At 54.4% G+C, this 23,367-nt stretch overlaps 2 protein-coding genes across 3 annotated transcripts in view; one reads left to right on the plus strand and one right to left on the minus strand.

Moving 5' to 3' along the window:
• The window catches only part of LOC135904104 (elongation factor-like GTPase 1), a 155,886-nt gene that overhangs the window by 45,507 nt on the left and 87,012 nt on the right, over positions 1-23,367 (minus strand). The gene's annotated exons all lie outside the window — the stretch shown is intronic.
• On the plus strand, positions 1,998-22,823 carry aos (protein argos). Its single transcript, XM_065438552.1, has 4 exons — positions 1,998-2,408; positions 18,004-18,243; positions 19,392-19,553; positions 20,497-22,823. Exons 1-4 carry the CDS (start codon positions 2,244-2,246, stop codon positions 20,695-20,697), a joined length of 768 nt encoding a protein of 255 aa, XP_065294624.1. The 5' UTR covers positions 1,998-2,243; the 3' UTR covers positions 20,698-22,823.

Here is a 23,367-nt window from a genome sequence, read left to right on the forward strand (position 1 = left end):
AAGAGCGCTTGCGCAGTGGTATCGTGCTGCTCTCAAGCGTGCGTTCGGTGAACAAGGTCGGCTCCCGTCGGATGACAGCGAAAATGCATGCTGCTGGCCGAGCGCTGCCGGTGAGATACCTGCCACTGCCTCGTCGCCAGCCACGATGCAGCCGACCTTGTTCACCGAATGCACACTTGCAGCAGCACAATACCACTGCGCAAACGCTCCATCACGTGGCTTTTTCATATCTCGTGGGCCTTCTTTGCAACCAGGAAAAAAGGACTACGTGAGACCTATCGTACAGGAAACAAATCGATCGGTGGTTTCTGAAGGTGCTCTACAAATGTACGTATCATACTTGAGGTCCTCAGCCAATAATTTTAGAAAGTTGGGTAATTAAACTTAATTAATTAGTGAGTTATGGGGGAAAAATATCTGAATTACTATAGGACATTGCAAATAGAATGCGTTCGGTTCAATTCGCTTCCAACGCGTCTTTCATTTTCAAATCCTTGGCTCAAGTTATGTGGGACACCGTGTATATATCTTCCTTTCATCCAACAGACTTCCGCTCAAAGGTCGCGCACAGCGCTTTAGCGCTCGCCATAACGGTCATCTTCAACGAAAGCAGCGAAATAAGGATAACCTACGTCCAATAATGCTTTCTGATATTGCTGCGGTCTTTCGCACTCCTCCCTTCCTTTAGAGTGGCACACAAGGGAGCCCTTTGCTGGCAAATAAATTATGTTTTCAATGGAGGGTACTCTTTCTGAATCTCTCACACTCAACAGACGCAATATTCATGCGCCTACCCATCCTATATACTGAGCTCGCTCACTCAAAGAGTGACGGTCGTCGCGACCGCGGTCGTGCAGCCGACTCGCCGCATGAACCGATAGCCACAGCGGCGACCGCGCTCCTACGCGAGGAAGCAGGACGCCCTCGAGCGTGACCGAGAGCGCGCGGGTCCAAGTCCGGACGATCTCTCTCTCTCTCTCTCTCTCTCTCTCTCTCTGTGTGTGTGTCTGTCTCTCCTACACGATCAGCAACACGCATGGAAGGGAAAAGGGGAGGACACTACGCGAGCGCACTCGAACGTAACGCCCGGGAAATCTGAAACCCTCAATCAGCAGGCGACCGGGACAAGGTGTACACGTACATACGATTGCAAGGAAGATCACGAGAGAAAGAATGAGCATCGATGCAAAAAAATAAATAATGTTAGGACAAAATCGAGCAACGTCCATGGACTGTCTCTCAGCTACGGCTCAAATAACAAAGAAAATAAAAAAAAAGGCAACCAAAGTGCGGGGCCAGCAAGCGCCGACGTATGCAGCTTGCGGCAAGTAAATCTCGGGTCGCGAAAGCGCGGGGACTCGACACCCATGCATGCGCAGAGTTGGTCGCGTGCCTCTCTTGTATCGCTTCTGGACGAACAAGTTCCACGCGCCTGCGGGGCAGCATCGCGGGCCAAGCGGTAGTAGCACTTCGTATCTCTACTTTAATACCAAGCAGGGAGATGCAAGGCAGGTTGGCGGGTCTTGTAAATTGCGAGCCCCTCTCTCCCATGCCGAGGGACAGCACGACGCAACCGCGGCCGACGCAGATCACGGGAAAGGATCGGAATGACGCCGCCCCTCTCTCACTTGCCAAGAAAGAAAGAAAGAAAGAAAGAAAGAAAGGAAGCAGAGAACAGGATGGGGGCATCCAGCGTGGACTTGGACGCAACTTTCGTCCACAGAGCAGGGTCGCAAGTACGCACGATACGCGCCACGCAGCTCTCTCGTCGTTCGCCCTTCTCCTCGCCTCCCGCATTCATCTTTCCACTCCTAAGTGACGTCACGAAGCGCTCCTTCTCGCCCTCTCCTAGCAGTGGAACGGCGCTCCTTCCTTCCTCTCCGCCGCCGTGTTTGTAAACACACACACAGCGAGCGCGGCCCCCGGCGAGGAGCGAATCACTCGAAGAAGGAGAAGGAAGGAAGCAGGAAAAAGAAAGAGAAATAAAGAGAAGCGCAGCGAGAAAGCGAGCTCCATTCACGAAAAAGCTTTTCCTCCTCCTCGAAGAAAAAGAACTCGCTCACACGCACGCAAGCGAAGGAGCCGGAGGAGAGGAGGCGCACCCCACCACCGCCCCTCCTCCTCGCGGCACGTCAGCGGCGGGGAAGGAAGCAGCGAGCAAGCAGGCAGGCCTAGTCGATGCCAAGGCCCCGGCACTCACGCAGCAGCTCAATGAAGTCGCAGGAGGAGCCACCACGGCCGCTATGAGACTGCTGCCGCTGACGGACCGGGATCAGGCCGAAGCGCTGGGCTCGTCGAGGCCCCCGACGGCGACCGCCGCCACGCTGGTCCTGCTGGCCGCGCTGCTCGCTGCGCCGCCCGCGCTGAGCAGTGGGGCCCGCGTCGAGAGACTCTTCTACCAGAGCGGGGTGAGTGGCGCACCTGCCGCGAGCATGCCTGCGGTGCCGCAGTCGCGCATCTTTATAGAAGCTAGGCGCAGGCATTTCGCCGCGAGCACGGACGGAGCTTAGGGAGGGAACACACCGAGTGCGCCCAAGGCTCGCTATAGGGGGATGCAGTTCAACCGCTTGGAGAATACTCCTGTTCTCCAAGCAACTCGAGACTCGTGCTTGCGTTATAGAAGGGCGGCACGCGTTCACAGAGGCTCGCAAAGACGCCACACCATTCGGCACGTAGACAGTGGGACAGTGGCAGACCTCAAGGGGGCAGACGCGTTGTCAATACGAGGCGCACTCCGAATAGGATAAGAGCACGCTTGCTAGGAGCACTGTCGTATTCCCGAGGCAACTGAAAGAGTCAGTCTTGTTGGCCTGTTTTTCTTGCCCTGTGGACGAGAAGCAAGGTTTCACTGGCCACGACGCGGCAGGCTCCCATGGTCACTAGAGTCGCCGCACAGAATTGACATACGAGAGCCGCTACAAGTCGGGAGAGCTTTACCGCCGCCTTGAGAAGTGGCGGCACTTGAGAAGCTGCGCGGTTGTGTCAATGACGAGGAGATAAGATTGACGCCAAGAAAGAAGGAGCTCCCCCACGACGTCGAAGCTTCATTGACAAGTCGCGGTCGCTGACGGCTTCCTGCACTTACGCCTCCCTCTGCGCGTTTTATCGAAATGCGAGGGGCGCTGCGCGCCCGCAAGCCTGATCGTCAAGTTCCAGGTTCGCTGACGTGGGACAGGAGAGCCCGCGTGTCAAGTGAAACGCACATCGCCGCTGCTGTTTTCGGGAGGCGTAGTAGTAGTGACGGGCGCGCTTCCTTCCGGTTTCCGCACTCGGCATTGACGGCGACGCTTTTGCTTATTGCTACTTACCGTAACGCAGCTCGCCCGTGCGACACAAGCCTGCCGCGAGATGAGATTCGTAGAGGACACGATGCCACATGCCAGTGCGGCCGGCGCCGCCGTTTCGTTCGTTGGCGTGCCGGGCTTCGCTCGAAAACACGCGCTCGCATTTCGGTGTTCAATTTCCCGCGCGAACCGTCGCTCGCCAATCGTACCACTCCTGCCAGGCGACGAGAGGTAACGTGAGCGACCGTTTCGTTCGCGCTGCGTTCAGGTGCATGCAGCGAACGGAGCGCATGCGCCGCCCGCCCTTCGGTAGCTGAAGGCGATTTGGCAAAAGTGACGAGCGTTTTCGTCAATGTTGGCGGATAAAAGCCTGTGCGCTAGGTTATAGAATCGTCTCTCTGACATCTGAGCAAAGGATGGCGAATCTTTTCGCAGTGGTCGCGACCCCCCTCCCATGGGAAAAAAAAAAGTTAAGCACGTTAGCAGCGGCATGATCTGCTAATCGAGTTTCGATACCCATCGTCGTCGCCCGTATCGCGAACAAAACGACAACTGTGACAAGAAGCATCGAAACGACCTGCTTGAAAAATGAAACAGAAAAAAAAGAACAATGAAGCGCGCAGCTACCGATAACATCGCCCACCAGCCTGTCGCAACTTTCTCTCATGTAGACGCAATGCTTCTTCGCGGCGTTGCCTTTACACACACACCGCATTTCGCCAATCCACGCGACGCGGAGTCGACTGCTAAAAGCGCGCACGCATGCTCGGAAGAAGGGGACCAGAAAAAGAAACAAAAGGAGGAACCGCGCCGGAGGGTGCGGGGGGGGGGGAGACGTTATGGGGGAAGAAAAAGAGGGAGCACACTTCCTAAACGACCTTCACAGGCCACGCCTCGGGCCGCCGTAAGGTCGCCACCGAATACAAATCACCGAGGGCCTTTCTGCCGCTGCCACCACTGGCACAGGTCGTTCGTTCCGGCATCTCTTCTTCCTTGCTCGTTCCTCTTTCGCCGGCGGCGGTGGCAGCGCGGCGTCTCTCCGGAAGCAACAGGTGCCGCTCCGAAGGCGTCTTCGCGCAGCTCCAAAATGTCAGCCCCCTCGTTCCATTCTCGTTCCTTCCACCGTGTTACGACGGGCGCCGAGCCGTCGCCGCCTTCGGTCCGTCACCTTGGCGCGCGACGTGCACTCACTCGACGCCGCCAACGGGCTGAGGGAGGCCGCATGGCGCCCGTTTTCGGAGCCCGCCCGCTATGTACGCGCAGCGGCCGCCGGAGGATATAAGTGGCATAATTTGTAGTCTATCCGGCACTGCACGCAGGTGCCTAGTAGCGGTGTGTGTACAAGCACCTCACACGGCCTTGGCAACAGAGCGCCTTCGCTGCTTGAACCGCCGTTTCGCGACCGTTCGCTGTGATGCGCTATGACCAAATACCGCGGGTTGAGAAGCACACAGTGCAGCTAGCTGGATTGGCATGTGTTTCAAACGGGCGTCAGAGAGCACGCGGGACAGATGGGATAATCGCAAGTCGCGTTGACAGCCTTGATCAACACCGACCATTGCGGTGGTTCTGTTGCTGCTGTGGCCCAGTACTCTCGGGCGACGTTTTGTAAACGGAATCCGCTTCCTAAGAGGAAATGTGGAATCGTGCCGCAAGACCTGGCGTGGATAGATGGATGGATATTATGAGCGTTTCCTTTGAAACGGTGTGGCGGCGGATGCCACCAAGCTCGTCACTTTTAAGTTTCTTCTGCACTTACCTACAGTATTTAGAACCCACAGTTCGTGTTAACCAATCATTCAACTTGAAATAAATCCATAGCTCTAAAATGTATTCCTTTTGTTCCCTGATTTTGCGCCATCGATATTCCTGTAGTCTTTTTACTATTCTCCACCGCAGATTCATTAAGCTTTTCATTACTACTGCTACTACTACTACTTACTACTCATTACTACTACTACCACTAAATCACAGTGCCTCGGGCAGAGTTGCTATATGTCCTCAGTTGTAGTACGATTGCGCCAGGGCACAAAAGTCCCGCTGCCTTAACTCTCGCCATTCCTGCCAAAACTACAGGCAGGGGCCGCGTGAGAGACCTTGTAATGTGTTTAATCAAAACGATGCTCGAACCCCTGTGCGATGTGGTATCGTCTCTCAAGCAATGACGAGAAAACCTTTTTTCGGAGGTATTATGTGTCTGGCAAAACAATATGGCAAGGGGGTCGACAGGGCGCGACGCAGTAAAAAAGTTCTGTCGTATATTTGCTAAAAAACAGCGTCACACCAAGTTTCCGCTAGCACTGCAGCTCCCCAACGCCTCTAAGCACCACTTACATTCGGTGACGGCAACACATGTGATCGATACGTATAGCAATGACGAACTCTTTATAACGGGCGGTACAGCATGCTGCAAACAGCAGGGACAGCATGCTGACAGGAAGGAATGCAGCACAGTCGTTCACCAGAATGTGGTAGGGTGAAGTTAATGTCTCTGCGTACGAGTTCCGCGTTTTTCTGCGGCTCTTGGTGATCACCATACCAGAGACAGTTCGCAAAGTGCCTTTAAGTGTAGACATGTGAATGGGCAAGAAAAAACGCGACTCCATAAAAAGAAATTGCAATAACGAACTCCCAAGTTGAACACTCGAGACTGGTTCGTTTGGTCAAGCACAAGTTACCTTAAACGTTTCCGTGTAGGATGTTCTACAAAACAAATGATTTTGGATCACATATTTTTTTCCGACGACGTATAAACAGTTGCAACATGCATGGATTGCTCGCGTGGCATAGTGCATAAGTGCATGATCAAGTCGCCGCATCCACATACATTTCATGATTCAGGAAAAGTAGGATCAGCAATCATTAGAACATGCGAATCACTTGCGGGCGGGACGTGAGCAGACGCTGCAGCGACAATGACGTAAGACTATAGACGATGTCAAAAGTAAATAATAAAAAAGCAAACAAACAAGATTTCTTACAGAAATAATCAGCGATGTGCAACGGATTGAGTCGGTGGTTGATCGGGTAGTCCCTTGAAACTGCACTCCAATTATGTGTGAGAAACGTAGCAGAAGTTGGTTCCGGGTTAATTTCGAGTGCGTGATGTTCTTTAACGTATACGCCGAAGCATCTGTAAGCGCACGTGCGCTTTAGTCGAAGTTCCGCCTCTGATAGAATGCAGTCGTCAATCGAACGCGCGACATTGTGCTCTGCACGAACCATCGAGCCGTTCCAACGGTTCTGACAGGTAGACAGTATACAGTGCGTCCCAGCTGACTTTAGCCAGAGTTTAAAATATGCCGATACACTCTAGTAAGACGATGCGACCAAATGCATGTTGCTGACTATTGTATGAAGTCACACTATCTTTTGTATTCCTGTATTTGTATCTTTTGTATTTGTATATACTACGTTCGTTAGTACGCGGAGCGTTTGGGAGCGCTGAAATCACGTCGCGCAAGCAGATATGTCACGTGGTGTGTTTTTGTATTTCACGGGCATCTGCAGTAAGCGGAAAAACACTAATGCCTAATAGATAGAAAGTTAGAAACTGTTTATTCGGGCGTTTTGCAAAGCGCTCTAAAACTTTCTAATCGGAATTTTTTGCCTAACTTTGTTACTTCCGAAGTTGGTTAATTAATATTTAATTATCCAATTAAGCACAATACAGAAAATAGCGTGACTTATAATCCGTAGAACAGTCAGCAACATGCGTTTGGTCGCGTAGTGCATCGGCGTATTATTAAACTCTGGCTAAGTTAGCCGGGACACTCTGCATATGTATATAGGACAATGCCGGATTAGCGTTCGTTGCGGAAGCGCGCGGAACTTGTCTCAGGCGCTCTCTTTCACAGTGCTGGCTCTTTGCGACGCCTATATGTTCTACTGCGGAAGCGTGCAATTATCGCAAGATACAACATCGCCGCCTGGTTCAAACTGGCTGTCGTTACCAACGAATGCAATGATATGTCAAGAGGCCTGTCAACGTCGCGTGTGGTGTCGCCGAGTTGACTAAAGCACAATGCCATGCGGGCATGTTTTATTCTGCTGTCAGCGTACAGTGTTTAAACGAAGCGCGCTGGCAGAGTACAAACGTTGTATATGTGCGTATTTAACGGCCCTGTGAGGTGGTGTTTCTGTGCTTTTGAAAGCGGACAAGATCGTTCGACTTCAAGTGAACGCAGAAGCCACACGCCTAATACGCATTTTCCAGACATCGCATGATAGAGGTAACCAAGCTGCACGACGATGCTAACGTCTAATAGCCTTAAAGCCACACAGAACCGTTAAATTGTCACGAAAGAATGTGGACTATCAGCTTCGCGCATTCGGGTGAAGGAAGTCAGCGGAAGACCTATGGCCGCTATAAAAAGCTCTCGAATCAAAAGCAAACGAGCACAAATACCAATCTCCAGTGACCAAGAAACTCGAAGACAAAGTCAACTGACGCTTCGGGTGTATGTCGCGAAGGAATGGATGAGAGAAACATTTAAACGAGAGGTGAACAAGAGTACGTGGCCAGCTACTGTGGACGCAGAAGGGGTCTAAACGGAGGACGAAGAAATAGAAAGAAAGAAGGCTTCGCGTATAAATGTACCGTGACAAGCGGCAGGGAGAGCCCATAGCTGCGGAGTTTTCCATTGTCCTCTCTCGCTGATACAAGCTCTTGGTAAAAATATATGTTGAGGCTTTTGGTGAGAAATATATAAAAAAAAAACTATTGATAAATTCTAAACAGCGGCCATCTATGTTCTGCTACAGTTTTCGACAGGACGTTGATGAGGGACGAAGCCACATTCTTTCTTTTCTGGTTCTCCAATGCCTTTGGGAAGCGCTAATTCCGCTTATACAAACAGTGATGTCCCTCGTCGTCTTGCGATGAAACGGGCTGCGGTTTTGCAGGAGTCGCATTGATCACAAGCACGAACGTTCGCGTCTGCACGGACGGACCACACACGGTCACTCATTGAAATCGGTCAAATCGCGCAAGGAGGGACAGGGCGGGAGCCGGTGGGGGCGTGGCCCGGTGCTCACCGGCGTGGCACGCGATATATAAGAGGACCTGAAGACCAGCGCAGGGAGTGGCCCTGCGGAACGGTCTTTGGCGGGAGCGCCTAGCAGCGCAAGCACTGCACCATGTCGTGCTCGCTTTGTTTACGCGTTCTTCAGCAGTTGGTAGGGAAATCCTCCCAGGGTGTTCAATAACGCTGCTCTTGACACCTCTTCGCCTCCAGGCCTTTGCTCAGCGCGTCCGTGACGTGTTGGGCCAGACATGGTATAAGCATTAATAATCTCAAAACAATAGCTCCGTATTAAGGGCTGCTATTAAAAAAAATATATATTATCTCTTTCTCTTGGCGCCCGAACGAGTATACGTTCGTCGTGGCGACGCCTTGACCGTGCCAACTTCGTAAAAGCTCAAGTTTGCTGTACTCAGAGCAGAGCGCACTCGGGATCATCAGAAGTCGATAGCAACACGTATCTGCTCTGACCGACCAGTAACGCGCGTGGCAAGTGGTGGAGCATGCACTATACTGTCCCTCGACAAGGTCTTACCTTTCACCTGAAATTAGCGTCACATAAGTTCGAGGGAAGTCACTTCCGGAGCAACTGCTACTCCTCCGAACGGAAGTGTCGTAAAGGTTGCCAACACTGAACTCGCCGAGCAAGCGTTTGGCGTGACGGTGCCGCCTCCACGTGCGGATTTCTCGTGCGCTTAGCAAAAAGGTTTTGCCGCGGTAATAAAACTAGAACGCGTGGCGCCTGCAGAGTGACAACGCGCTTTCCTACCGCGTTCGTACTTAACTTCAGTGGCACATTCGCTTCTACAACGACACTTGGAAAGGCCTCCGCAGAGCACGATCACCGTATGTCGGTACAGCGGTCGCCAACCCGGAGAAGTCGCGAGAAGCAGTGTGTGTGCTCGAAGCCAGCGCTATGCTGCATCCTTGCCCCACTACCTCGCCCCACGCGCCTTGAATGGCCGAGCGCGCCGAAGAAGCCCTCGGGCTGGCGATCGGGCAGCGATGAAGTGAGGAGGGGGGGAGTTGAGCCTGCATTGGAAGCCAAGATTCCGAGGGCGACGACGAAAATGACGACGACGCCCTGGGCGCGGGACCGCACTTACTACTGCCTTCCTCGGCGGCAGGAGCAGCAGCAGCAGCCCGCGGGCCGTCTTGAAAACCGGTTCCCGTGCCTCTGCTGCTTCCACGGCTCTTTGCATTTTTTTTTCTTCTCCCCCTCGGCTTCCTCTCCATTCTACGAGAAGGGGCGTGCGTACAGGGCCGAGAAGCGTGAGTGCCGCGGCGGCGGTGGCGCGGCGTGCGTAGCGTAGAGCCTTCGTGAGCAGCGCTGGTGTGCGTACGACGACGTGCGCCGAGAAAGGAGGCGGCCGACCGCCGCCGCCATTCACCCCCCGAGCTGGTTTCTGTTTCCTTCACTCCCCTCCGTGGAATCCAAACTTTCTTTCTCTCTTTCCTCCCTTCCTTCTTTTTTTTCTCTCCTTCATTTCTTATGCGCGCATGTGTATACGACACGCAACACACTCTCGCGTTCATTCTCGCCTGCATCCAGCACCACCACTCTGCACCGCGCCTGCCGCAGCGTCGTTGCCCCAGGACGCTTGTTTGTGTGTGTGTGCGAGCGAGTGTGCGCTGGACATGTATACATACACACGTACACCAACGGACGGCACGGGCGCGCGTATTTAAGTGCCCCCTCGGTTATGCGTTCGCGTATGTACGCGCGTGGTCGTTGCAGGAGGACCAACGTTCGTCTTTCAGCGGGCGTAGAGAGGGGTGGGAGTGCGTGCACGCAGGCGCCCACTGGGCGAGCGCGGAATAAAGGGTCTCCTTGATTGCACCCTCGGGAAAATGAATGCGCCAGGCGCGGAGGAGCCAATCCCCCATTGTTGCCCGTGAGCTGCGCCCCAGCGAACAAGTGGCCCCGGAGAAAGTGAAGCACGCTGGAAGGAGAGGAAGACAAGAGGTAGGGCGCCACTCGGTGCGCCGGTATCAATCATGCCTTCTCGGCCCGGGCATCCGCTGACTGGCACGCGGGAACGCCAGCAGCCCGCGCCCGTCCCATCGGAGCGCGATGAGTATCATCGGCAGGCGCTGGCGCAGCGCGTTCTCCGGACGCCCGCGGACCATCAGGACCCCCGCTCCTCTCCCCACCCGATCACCTGCCTCCGTGCTCTTTCGTGCAAGTAGAGGGTGCCCCACGTTCCCCCTCTTTCTTTTTCTCTCCTTTTTCTGCTCGCTCGATGATCATCCCCATAAAGCGCGCGAGCTTATACGCACAGCGTCCGCAGCGTTGCGTGCATGACGTCCTTCGTTCTCGGGGGCGACGATGCTATTTCTCCTCCCTCCCTTAGGACCGGGCTGGCCGGGAAATAAGTCTCGAGATGCGAACTGGCCCCGCTCCTCAGAGCGCAAGAACGTGATCGGCACGGGACGTGGAGGGAGAGAGAGAGAGGGCACGCGAGCCAGAAGGAACCATCGGGGTGTGCATTTCCTGAGGTTGGCTCCCGCTGCTCTTGCCCTCGCATCGCGAAGACGTGGGCAGCCCACGTCCTCCAAAGGAATCTGTGCGGCCCGCGGGAGGAGAAGAAGATGAACCGCGGACGGGGCTCGTCCGCGACCAACGGCCCACCTGTCCGCGATGTGCGTGCGTGCGTGCCTGTGCGCGCGCAACCACAGTCGTGCCATTCTTTCTCGGAACCACGCGCACTGCATGCCGGCCAAGCGGGCAGCGGCGATCGGCAGTTCGAGGCAGCGAGAGCGGAGAACACCGCCCACGCGTAGGGGCGCGTGGCCACTGCGCTAATAAACGGGTTTGCCATTGCCGAGAGGACGCTCACCCCGCATACCGGCCGCGCACCACACAGCGTTCCGGGGACACACATGAGTGGGGAAACGAAAACGGCCGTGGGACGGCGGTGTGCGAGCAGGCTGACCCAGTTGGCACCGCCTGCGCGCCGCGGCGACGGTGCCGCCGCGCGTTCCGGCCCGCGCCGGAGAGGTGTTGTTCGCCCACGACGGCGGCTGCGGCCCTGGTGGACCCGCCGCCGCGTTTCGCATGCCGCCCAGCAGCCGCGTTTTCCTGGCGTCGAAACTTCTCGCGGCGACTGGCGCGGAAGCGATGCAGATCGGAGCACCGCGCTACACTGTGCGCAGCGGGAAACGCAAGGGGCCAGACGACGCTGTGCGTGGTGTGTGTACAGCGCGCACGGAATACTAAATAAGCGCGGATTCATTTGTTTTCCACGAGAAGTGCCAGGCATACGCAGAACGGGGCTCCGAGTCCTCTCGGCAAAGTGCCAGGATCCCCGTATAACATTCCGCACCAACAGAGTGGAGACAGCACGTCATCACGCCGTCAGACAATTGGCTGCTTGTCTCCCTTGACGGACCGGTCGATTCGAAGCAAGGCTTTCCACGAGAACGAGTTGTCGTGCGAGACAAGTTCTCGTCGTTCCGCTTGCGGGAGCTTGCGCACCTTACGTCGACTCGATAAAGAGAGCTTCATTCGACTGTGGATAGGGCAGCACCGATTCACCCATTAGCCAGAAATCTCGACGAGCTGAATCGATCAAACGAACAAGCGCGCCCTCTTATGTGTACTGTATACGCAGCCAAAAAACAAAGGGCAGCAACTCCGACAAATAGAATTCGCGAACTGCTTGGGACTGCCCAAGCGCACCTCCGGACGTTCAGCAGACCCAATTTCGAATATCGACCAGCGCTTGCGCGCAGTTATTTTTTTTTACGGTCAGCACGTGCCATCTGTTTCAAGCTCCTCTGCTTCTATAATCTCGGCTATATACTCGACCACGAAGAGAAAGTTGCCAGAGAGGATCCAAAAGGTCGCACGTTTCGGGTCACGGAGAAGGTCGAAAAACAGAAAGAAAAAAAAAAATGCCGCAGGCAGACTCCGTATACGGTCCATCGAAAAACGGGGAAAGCTGAGAGCGAGGCTGTTTACGTGCGATGCCCACGCGCCAGGTCTCTGCGAGCCGGTGGAGGGACGGTGGGGGGTGGAGGAGGGGGGGGGGGGTGCAAGACGCTACGCGCGTGAGCGCGCTTTAGAGAAGCTCCTTTCTCGAATCGCTGCTTCTGCTATACGTAACGCCCACGAGTGGCCGAGGGCGGTCAAAAGAGCTTCCCAGAAACTTTGCCGGGCACCGAAAATAAGTCCGCCGTCAGCGTGGGCGGCGTACCGACAGCCGACGCCTTCTCTTCCCGATTCCTCGAACCCTGCGCATCGTCGCGCGGTGATAGCGATAGCCCAAGAGTGCACGGCCACACCACATGATAAATTTGCGCGCAAGCTAAGGTTTGGATGGGAAACACATACTATATGCGCCCGCCCGCCGCCCCTCCCTGCCGCAGCGACGTGTACACGCAGGATGCTCATTCAAGGCTTCCAATTCCACTCGGCGCATTTCCATCCCGGTGTACTTGCCCCATCCATTCGCCTTGCACACAGATGGAAACGCACTGGAGGTTCACTTGATGACGCGCTTTGCTTGATTACGTTGAACAGTGTGCGACACATACACGTCCGTGCCATTAGATGGATGTTGAGGTTACAAGAAAAAGTGTGTTTCATATAGTTGGTACGCCCCCAAAACAAACGCGTTGCGAAGTTTTAGCCACGGTCCACTGGCCGCCTTTTTTTTTTCTCTTTAAGAAAGGAAACAAAATCCAAGTCTCACGTGGTGTAGGGGTTGGAGTACGGGACTTCGGGATGAAAACCCACAACTTGGGAGGAATTTATTCTACATTTATACAGGGAGGGGAGCGTCAGGTAACAGTCGTACTGTCATTACGGGCCAGCAGCAACTCGGACGCTGCGGCCCGTGGCAAGAAGTTCGAGAGAGGTGAATCAGGGAATCAGGGCATGTCCCAGAATGCTCAGGTCTCTCTGGAAGGCTTCTTATAAACCCTTCGAGCACTGCAAGTCACGTCATGTTTGACCAATGGGAGAGTCCACTCCGATGACGCCACTTGCAACCAATGGTAGGCGCCCGTGTCGCGGGGCACACCTGTCGGGGCTCTCTGCGGTCTTGCCACGCAGACTGGCAATCACTTCTAGGCCGGAGAAGGAGGGGGGCTGCACCTGCTCCATTGTCCGACGCCCACCTGCAAATCCCGGCGACTCGGCTCCGCAGCGGTGGCAACAGCCTTCTTCAAAGACGAAGGGGGTCGAATGAGCTCCATTGTCCCAGGGCCCCTTCTAATCCCGGCGACGCACGAACTTGTTGCCTTAAACTTGTTTGCTCGGCCGCTTCTCTGGAATGCGCTTTCCTGCTCCTGCATTCCTCAATTAGCTGTGCTGCCACTCGAAGCGGTTTGGGGAACTCGAAGTAGCCTCAGGAACCAGCTCCATATCTAACAGCTCGTCCTCGCCCCGGTTGTTCTGAATGGCCGGTGAACTCAATTCGCTGGCCAGGAGGAACGCTGAAAGAAGCTGCAGGGTACTGGGGTCGAGCCTCGTTTGACGAACTTCGGGATCCTAGGCCCTGGAGAACAAACGTCAAACAAACAAAACAACACAGCGCTGCCCCACGTGTAAGCGCAGGCTCTTCGCCCCTGACTCGCCAGGCTATTACTGCGTCAAAATGAACCCTGATCTTTTAGTTCCCCAATTTTGACAACAGTTCCAACCACCCTTCCAAACAGCTATCCATTTCTCCTCGATTGCCGACAAGACCAGACTACTATTGTTGTTGCAAAACAAAAAGGTCGCTGACGATGCAAACAACAAATGAAAACAGCCGAACATAACATAAGTGGCCTAACTATACGAACAGCATGTTTCCAATCTACCGCAGTGGCGTACTTATCACACGTATTGGTGCCACTGAACAATCTGGTCAACCTCACAAGTACGTAATCACAAGCGCACTAGCCTTGTGGTCACTAAACAAAACGCGTACTTGCGTTGTAGGCAAACTTTTCATTCACGCTTACTCACGTTTCTTTCCTGAAAGTCCTACAGGACACGTGACATAAACGAACAATTAAACTTGCGGGACTTACACACTCCGCAGAACTCTTAAACTAATGCGTCTTTTAATAACTCGTTCCACGCGTACTTATAATAGAAGTCAGAATACGGCTGCCCTTCAGACACGAGCAACCCAGTCATAAATCTGCTTCCTTCCGTCCACACAGGACATGCGCTAATGGAACTAAGAACGCTTCTTCGTGCAAATCATGCACTCACTGAAAATCTACGCGCTTAACCTTAAAAAATTCAAAAACACTTAAAAAGAAAGAAGGTTAAATAAAACACACGCGCGTTACGATAGGCCTCTCAACAATAACCTTGACCCTCAGGTTACTCACACACACACAAAAAAAAGCCTATCTACTTATTAATGAGCATCTCGCGAGACTACATGTTTACATAAAACGCATCTTTCAAATTTCGAGCTTCTCGAACGAAAAGACAAACAAAGCTCAAACCTTACACATTGAAAGAAATCCTAGTCTCAAATCGCGAAATTTTCCGATGCTCAAAAATAAAAAGCAAACACTTCATTACTACGGAAGGGCTCTTGGCCTCCCTTTCCAAACGCTTGCGTCTGACTCATACTTTGAGTCTAACCCGGGGTGGGCGAAGTTTCAAAGCTACTCTGGCTGCCGAGAGACAACAAAAGGGCTGATTCACTATCAGCTCCCCCAAGACGTTACGGTCTCCTGCCAATTTGCGTCCCGGCGCCCCGCTTTCAACACAAACACGATTGACCGCGTCGCCACTCCCCACCTGGTCTCGCCCTGCCACCTTGCGTTTCTTCGAACTGCACGCTGAGCTGTGAAAAGAACTACGGAACGACGAGCAGCTTAACTGCCTCGTGCCCTTTGTCCGCGTCCGTGCAGAACATTCTTCGCGGTCCCCTTTTGACCTGTGGCTTGAACGTTTTCGATGCGTCAACATCGTCCGAGACGACCGCATCTTTTTCCTCGCGCCCTGCCCATTTGGGTTTCTCGCCATCTTTGGCGGCGCTACATTAATTACCGACTTTCGGTCTTTAACGCGCTTCTTTTTACGGCGCTTTCTCTTCGCACTCACTTTCATGTCGCCTCGTGCTTCGTGCTGGCCGGTACACATTTCGTCGGCCCGGATCGGTCTCTTACCCGCACAGTCTGAGTGATTCTCACTTAAATCAACACTCACTTTGCCTCGACTGGCGGACAGCTCAACCGACTCTGGCACAATGCAGTAGGCTTTACTCGAGTAAGACAACTCGCACTCTTGCGAACTGCCGTCTACTACATTGCCCAGCTCACGCTGTGAATCGGCACACAGCCCGTCGGTATCGATCGCTGTCTCACGCGCACAGTCCGAATGATTATTAACTGAACCATCCCTCTCTAGGCTATCTAGACTGGCGGAGAGCCGCACCGATCCCTGAACAATGCAGTTGTTCTCTCGTGAGCTACGGAGCTCGCCACCCCGAGAGCTATTCTCAACTGCATCGTCCAGCTCGCACTTCACTTCTGCACGCAGATCTGGCTCTACATGGGTGCTCGCTTCTGTCTGGTCAGCCGTACCCTTTTCTTCGCTAGCAACCTCGCTAACATTACCAGCGACGCACACGCTCGGTAACTGTGCCAATTTGTTCGCAGCTGGCCTAGCTGTCTCTACAGTCATCTGTTGGCACAGCACCTCGTCGCTCTCCTTGCGGCCTTTAACGGCCTCTGTTGCCACTAAGGCATCGTTAGCAGCTAGCCTTTTCCCTTCACTTATGAATCTGCAGCTACTCTCACAGGCACTACTCTTTTCGTCGGCTTCTGGCGAAAAGCCGCTCGATGCTGCCTCATCCTTTCGCTCTGTACTACCTACAGAATTCTCAGATAGCCGTTGTCTCTGTACCAATAACTGATCACAATCCTGTATCGCTTTGATCAGTGCTGCCTTCTCTCTCTCATACTTTTCCTCTCGCTCAAGCTTACGTTGATTCTCACGTTCGTGAAGCTCACACCTAAGAGCAAGTTCTTGAAGCTCCTGCTTCCGTTCATTCTCGCGTTCTTCACGCTTATGCTTACTCCTAAGTTCACGACGAACTCGCAAACGTACACGACGCACACGCTCCCGTGGCTCCTGTATCACCTCCCAAGCAAGCTCAATGCTTTTGTCATCATTGCCACTATCTTCAATCGCCTTTATGATAGCCGGCGTTTCCATCCGTTCGTCCGCCTCAACTCCCAAATCGTCGCACACCAACAACAAGTCCAACCTCGTCAACCTTCTAAGATCCATGGCAGCTGCCCCGACAGGTGGTTAAAACTGTTTTCCTTAATTAATTTGTGCAAACACACAATGCAACAAATTCCCGATTCCCAGAACTATCAAAATTGAACACACAACCTTTGAGTCTGGCGAATCATAAGGAAAAAAACCACGCGCTCACTTACGGTTGCAGCACCCTGCCATCCGGTTCGTTCGTCCGCTGTTCCCGGCTCCTCCGGACTCCCTGGGTCGAAGGCTCGCTCCTTCTTCGCTACTCCCAGTTTCTTCGGACCTCTTTCGACGAAGGCTTTCTCTTCTTCGCTCTTCCCGGTTCCTTACGATCTCTCTGGACGAAGGTTGATCTGTAGCGCTGCCACCAGCTGATGCATTCGGAGGCGATCCTACCGCTGCCAACCAGATGTAGGGGTTGGAGGACGGGACGTCGGGATGGAAACCACAAAACTTGGGAGGATTTATTCTACATTTATACAGGGAGGGGAGCGTCAGGTAACAGTCGTACTGTCATTACGGGCCAGCAGCAACTCGGACGCTGCGGCCCGTGGCAAGAAGTTCGAGAGAGGTGAATCAGGGAATCAGGGCATGTCCCAGAATGCTCAGGTCTCTCTGGAAGGCTTCTTATAAACCCTTCGAGCACTGCAAGTCACGTCATGTTTGACCAATGGGAGAGTCCACTCCGATGACGCCACTTGCAACCAATGGTAGGCGCCCGTGTCGCGGGGCACACCTGTCGGGGCTCTCTGCGGTCTTGCCACGCAGACTGGCAATCACTTCTAGGCCGGAGAAGGAGGGGGGCTGCACCTGCTCCATTGTCCGACGCCCACCTGCAAATCCCGGCGACTCGGCTCCGCAGCGGTGGCAACAGCCTTCTTCAAAGACGAAGGGGGTCGAATGAGCTCCATTGTCCCAGGGCCCCTTCTAATCCCGGCGACGCACGAACTTGTTGCCTTAAACTTGTTTGCTCGGCCGCTTCTCTGGAATGCGCTTTCCTGCTCCTGCATTCCTCAATTAGCTGTGCTGCCACTCGAAGCGGTTTGGGGAACTCGAAGTAGCCTCAGGAACCAGCTCCATATCTAACAGTGGTTAGTCTGCTGACCCAAGCCTGCAGAGACTTCTGTGCCATTTCTCGTTTGCATGCAGCGATAGATGTGAACTGCCCCATTGCACACCTTGCATCAATTTTCTCAGGAACCAGAGCCCGTCACGTGTATTGACGAATCGAATCGTACAAACAGGCCCCGACCAATCGAGAGTACGAACATAATTACCAGCAAGGGCGATGACAAGTCGGTCCTCACGAACCAAAACCTTTGCCTGAAGCTGGGCCCCCGACCTGCCTGTGCCTCTGTTAGCTACACAGCGCTGCAGTCACCGCGGCAACAGCTCGTGCAGTCGGCTTTCCTGCGCAGGCACCTCGCCGCGACGGTGCTCAATGGCGCGCTTTGTTTCCTCGCAGAGCTCGGAGTCGGAGCTTCCCGAGTGCGGTCCGCGCGCCGTGTGCAACCGCGTGGACACGTACGGCACCCCGTGGGTGGAGCGCCAGTGCCGCTGCCCGGGAGGCCAGAGCTGCCCGCGCAGCCTCGACGCCCACGACGGCCACACGGTGCGCGACAAGTGGCGCCTGCTCAAGCTGTGCGAGCCCGTGGACGACCTGCCCCGCTGCCGGTACTTCAGGGACGCCGCCTGGACCGTGCAGGTATGTGTTTACGCACGTACGCAACCACCGCTTCGCTACATGTCAGGGCACACACTGTTTTCATTCAAGAGCCCCAACAGGTTTCACAGCTGGAAATGCGAAGGGCGGGACTACTCGCTTAAAACAGTTTGTCCCGCAACAATAACAGTGATCTGCCCTGCTTGCGTTTCCTGCCGACAATGCTATGTAACGCTGATAACGCGCATGCTGTTCGCGACTTGCGCTCGCAGCGTTAAACAAAGGAAATGCGGGCAAGACAGGTGACGATTATTGTTGTTGGACAAGATACACCCCAAAGGGTGCAAACGTGTTTAAGAGTGTAGTTGTCTCGCAAGAAGAATTTTGCCTTCATCAGCGGGAAGAGCTTGCACTTATGCTTGAGCTTAAATGTCGGTCTCCCGGCGGCCATTTAAGCGACGCGCTAAGTGTGACAAAGAAAACCAGCAGGCACGGATTATTTGTGAACATTTTAGACAGACGTCAAAACCTAATGTCTCGCTACATATCACTAACGCAGCAACGCAAAAGAAGCATTTGTCCCGAAGAAATGAAGCCAAGGCTTCACGCCGCAGTGCTTCTAGAAAGCACTGAATGACTACAAAATTCGCATGCGCGCCTATCGGCTGAGTCCCGACACACCATCATCAGATGGCGTCCACGCGTCCATACATGACTCCAAGTGACACGGTGACTGACGACACGAGGAAAACGCGTCTTTGTCGCTATACAGCGGTTCCCCACGAGAGCAGCGCCAAGACACAATAAACACTATGTCAGTTGTCGATCCTCGTCGGTTGCTCGGCCTACCAGGTTCTGCAAGGACGACGCGATTTCAGTACGCCATAAGCTTCGTTTACACAAACCCGACGCGTTTCGACGGTCGAGTCAGAAGTTGAGCCCACCCAACCCGACACGACTGCGTTAATTTAACATACATTCGCAAAGTGGGTTTGGCGAGTCAACCAACCACTTGCAGGTGGATTGACCGAACTCGCCTAGACGCTCGCTCGACCCGACTTGTTAGTGCTTACAAGCCGACTCGACCCGACCGTTATCGGGTTCATGTAAACGTAGCTCGGGCATGCCATTCGCGGTTCTCTGGGAGTGCTCAACGGAGAGTTAACTACGTTTCCTCGTCCTCCCCGCAGGCGTCTCCGTCGAACGGCACAATGCAGCAGACGGTGCACTGCCTGTGCCCACGTGGCTCTGTGGCCTACATCTTCAAGCACCGGCAGCCGCAGCTGAAAGGGTCCAACCCACTGGCGACGCCATCCGTGCTACGCTACGCCTTTGCCTGCTCACCACTCAGCGTAAGTAATATACCCGGCAACATACGTGATGTGCGCATGCTACGCGTTCCTGTGGTGACGACACGAACCAGTCCACAAGTAGCTTAGCGAAGTGCAGTTTTAAATTACGTTCGCACCATCTACGCATACTAGAAACTCAACGACCGCCATCAATAATAATAATAAGAACAAGAACAGACACGCCCACTCGCGACTTGAAGAGCCGATATGTATATATATATATTATGAGCTCGTCGCCAGCCTCGAGTGACACCGGACCCAATATTTCCTTTCGCAACAACCTAAGATGTCACAGCATTAAGCACAGAAAGGCGAATTGTCAAGTTCAGAAATTTTAAAGGAGAAAGAAAAAAAAAAAAGCCCCACCGAGGGGGTCAACTTGGCGACGAGCGTATAAGGAAACAAGCTTGAGCGTGAGTGCACAGCGAAACATAATTTATTAACCAGCTTTCCTTCTGGAGAGCGAGTGATTCACGCGACATGTCGCAGTCTCCCCTGAGTTTCTCGAAAGGAGCACTAACTTACAGCAGCTATAATTAGGCTGGCGCAGTAAACTTCACTTTAAATGTCCGATTTCCAATGAATGGATCTCGTTACTCCGTATTGTTTCCGCGAGGAGGATCGAGGGAGAAAAGAGCAAGAGAGAGGCGGCGCTGTTGGCTCGATAAGCTGGGTCTTTGGCCCGCTACTCCGCGTATGGCTGAGCAGGAAAATACGAGCGAGTAGACAGCTCAGCTCAATCAGCTATGTACTACACGTGTAATGCATGCGTGACGTCGATACATGCCTGTACATAGCACACTAGCACTTCAGCACACACAAGCGCCTGGCAAGCGGCGTCACTGAGCCTACAGTCGAGGTGTAAGAAGTGTCAACAGCGCTTTCTTTTTTTTTGTTTGTGCGGTGAAACCGAATGTAAACGAGCGTTTTACATCTACCGCAGAGGCTGCGCTGCCAGCGGAAGGAGCCCTGCCGCCTGTTCACGGTGCGCAAGAGGCCCGACGTGGAGGAGGTCAACGCCAGCACGCTCTGTCAATGTCCCAGGGGATGGCACTGCCCCGGCAAGCACACGGAGGCCGTGCCCGGACCCCGGTACGACCGGGTCCGGACGTACTCGGCCTACTGCACCGCGCCCGACCACTGATGTAGCGGGGCGCCAGACCCCGACGCCCCACACAGGTTGCAGAAGAGCTTTCGCCCGTGCGTCGAGGCAGCACGACGGTCGACCGCTGCCACCGATGAAAGACCTCTCTAAGGAAGCACCGCGGATACGCCGTGCACGGTGCTTGTCCGCCCGCCGGGCCGAGCTCCGGGGATCGTGTTTAGAAGCGGACTTCTGAACCTTTTCTCATCACAGTTACCCGGCTTAAACGAGTTCACTACGACACGAAGCCGACGCATTTCGGGAGCAACGACGACAGCGCACTGATATTCGTGGCCCAATACGTTGCGACCTTTAAGAAACGCTCAACCAAGGAGAGAAACGAACGAGAAAAGGACAAGGCACGATCAAACGAAAGCAGCACCTTGCCTATACGAATTTGCCAGTGGAAATGCATACAAAAGTGAGCGCTCTAAAGGTTTCTCTACCAAAAGGCATACACGAGCCAGCCGAGGAATAAAGAAAGAGCAGGGTGCATGACGAAGCACAGCAGGCAAGGCGAATGGAAGACTTCTGGCTCGCCATGTAACTAAGGATGAAGTGCAAGCGAAAGCGCAGACCCGGTGACGAATCGCAAGAAAAGAAAAGAAGGAATGCGGCGCCCATCGTGCAGCGATGACTAACGTCCGCAGCATCCGTGAATGCTGGAAAGCAGCAGCCCAGCAGTCTGTGCTCCTCACTTCGCGCACGAAGCAGAAAGGAGCGCCGGGGCCTCTCGACCCCCGAGGCTTCCCGACGCAAGTTGACGCCTCCCTCTGGTAGCAATTCTCGTCCGAAGAAGGCAGGCGCAAATTAGCGGGAGCGAAGAGCGAGCGGCGCAGGCTTGTCAGGGAGGGTCGACCGAGGAAGGAAGGGGCCTCCGAAGTCATTCGTCGCGGTGGGTCGCCTGGCACATGAACGTCCCATCGGCGCCACACTGACTCAGATGGCCGAAGGCCTGGGCCATCTTCCCTCCGAGAGACGGCGCGGACGCTGCGCCTGCCAACGCGGAAGTCGACGCCGCGCTCATGGCCGAAACAGGACACCGCAACCTTCGAGCCGAGCAACATTGGCAGCGTCCACGATACAGCGCACAAGATGGCGCCAGATCCGGCGGGAACGCGGGCTGTTCGCGCTGTTAGCAGCGTGGTATAACGACGAAGAAAAAAAAATTGCTTTCACCTGCGACAATTTGCGACTTCTCCGCCTCCGAAGAGGAACGTCCAGAGAGCGTCATCAGCTTCCAGCGGATGTTGCCGCAAGGGTACGCAAAAGAACCACAGAAGCTGGCTGAAAGCGCCTATTGACATTATTCGGTATCAGCACAACTACTGATCGGCACAGCGAATTCGAGCCCACAGATGGCGTGTCGTCGGCTGTACATACGGGTTGAGCAGAAGAGTAGCGGAATGTCGGCGACAGTTTCGGACGAAGCAGGGTGTTCGCAGTGTGTACTCCATGAGGACCTGGACTGTGGCGAGGACGCCGACGCAATGCAATGTCGCCGACCGAGTGACATTGGCCCTGGCGCTAACACTTCACGCGCTGAGTGGTACAGCAATGGAGGGACGCATGAAACAGGGCCCTCGAAGCGGTCTACGAAGAAAAGGCCACCGGTGTGACTCTCACAAGCCTACTGGTACTGCATGCTGCATGCAGGGGAATTCTGCAAGTACGGACCACAGCAAACAGCTCGTGAACGAACTAGATACGTTGGATTCGCAAACAAGCATAAATCCATGTGCTCGGCCAGTGTGCACGTGCGCGCCGGTGCTGAACGGGGGTTGCCATCTCGTCTCGCGCTTGCAGTGACGACAGTTCGACAGCAGGGCAATTTCGCCGTTGTGTGATGTGTGCGCGAACATATGAACGGGTGCGCGAAAAGCAAAAACAGGACCGCTAGCTACCGCGTCGGGATCACCCGCATGCGACGTTCCGGTGGGACTTACGCCGCCTCAGCCACATAGGCCGGCATCAATTTTCTTCCTTTTTTTTTCTGTAGATAGGCTTTCCTTCTCGACGGAGGTGGAAAGAAAACGAGAGTGAGTGTTGCCCGTTTTTACTTGTACAGATGTAAATAAGCCAGAAGGTTGTTATCAATAAATATAATTAATGAAATCATTATAAAATGCGAGTAGTTGTCTCTTCAGTACCGGGGGAACAACGCCATAAGGGCAGCGGAAGAGGAAAGAAGAGAAACTCTTCTCGGAAAGCAAACACACCTTCGCGCACAAGGTACACGACGCTCGTCATCTGCACGCGCTTCCTGCGTTTTATGCGGGCCTGGCCGCCGCTGGGAGAGAGGCAGGTACACCACCAGCACAGGCGGTCCCTCCTCCTCGCCCCATAAATAAGCCCACCCGGAGGCCGATTAAGGTGACCCGGTGCCCGCCTCACAACAAAAGGGTCGGCGATGACCTCCGTGACCCCCCGCGTGACCCCCTTCCCTGCTCAAATTTACGATAGCGATAAAGAGTTATTAGACGTGGCAGGGCGCAGGGGCGCCCGTTCCCACGCTGTGCGTGCACGCGCATCGCGCGGTGCCCTCTCCGCCGGCTGCTGCTGCTGTCGCCCGCGGCTGCCCCGCTCTCCTCGCGTGCGCTGCGGGGACGCGGCTCGGAGGCCTGCGCCCGGCCGTACGCGGTGACACGCGCGCGCACGGAGAGGACGCCG

Source organism: Dermacentor albipictus, chromosome 1 (genome assembly GCF_038994185.2).
Source record: "Dermacentor albipictus isolate Rhodes 1998 colony chromosome 1, USDA_Dalb.pri_finalv2, whole genome shotgun sequence".
Classification (NCBI taxonomy): Eukaryota; Metazoa; Arthropoda; class Arachnida; order Ixodida; family Ixodidae; genus Dermacentor; species Dermacentor albipictus.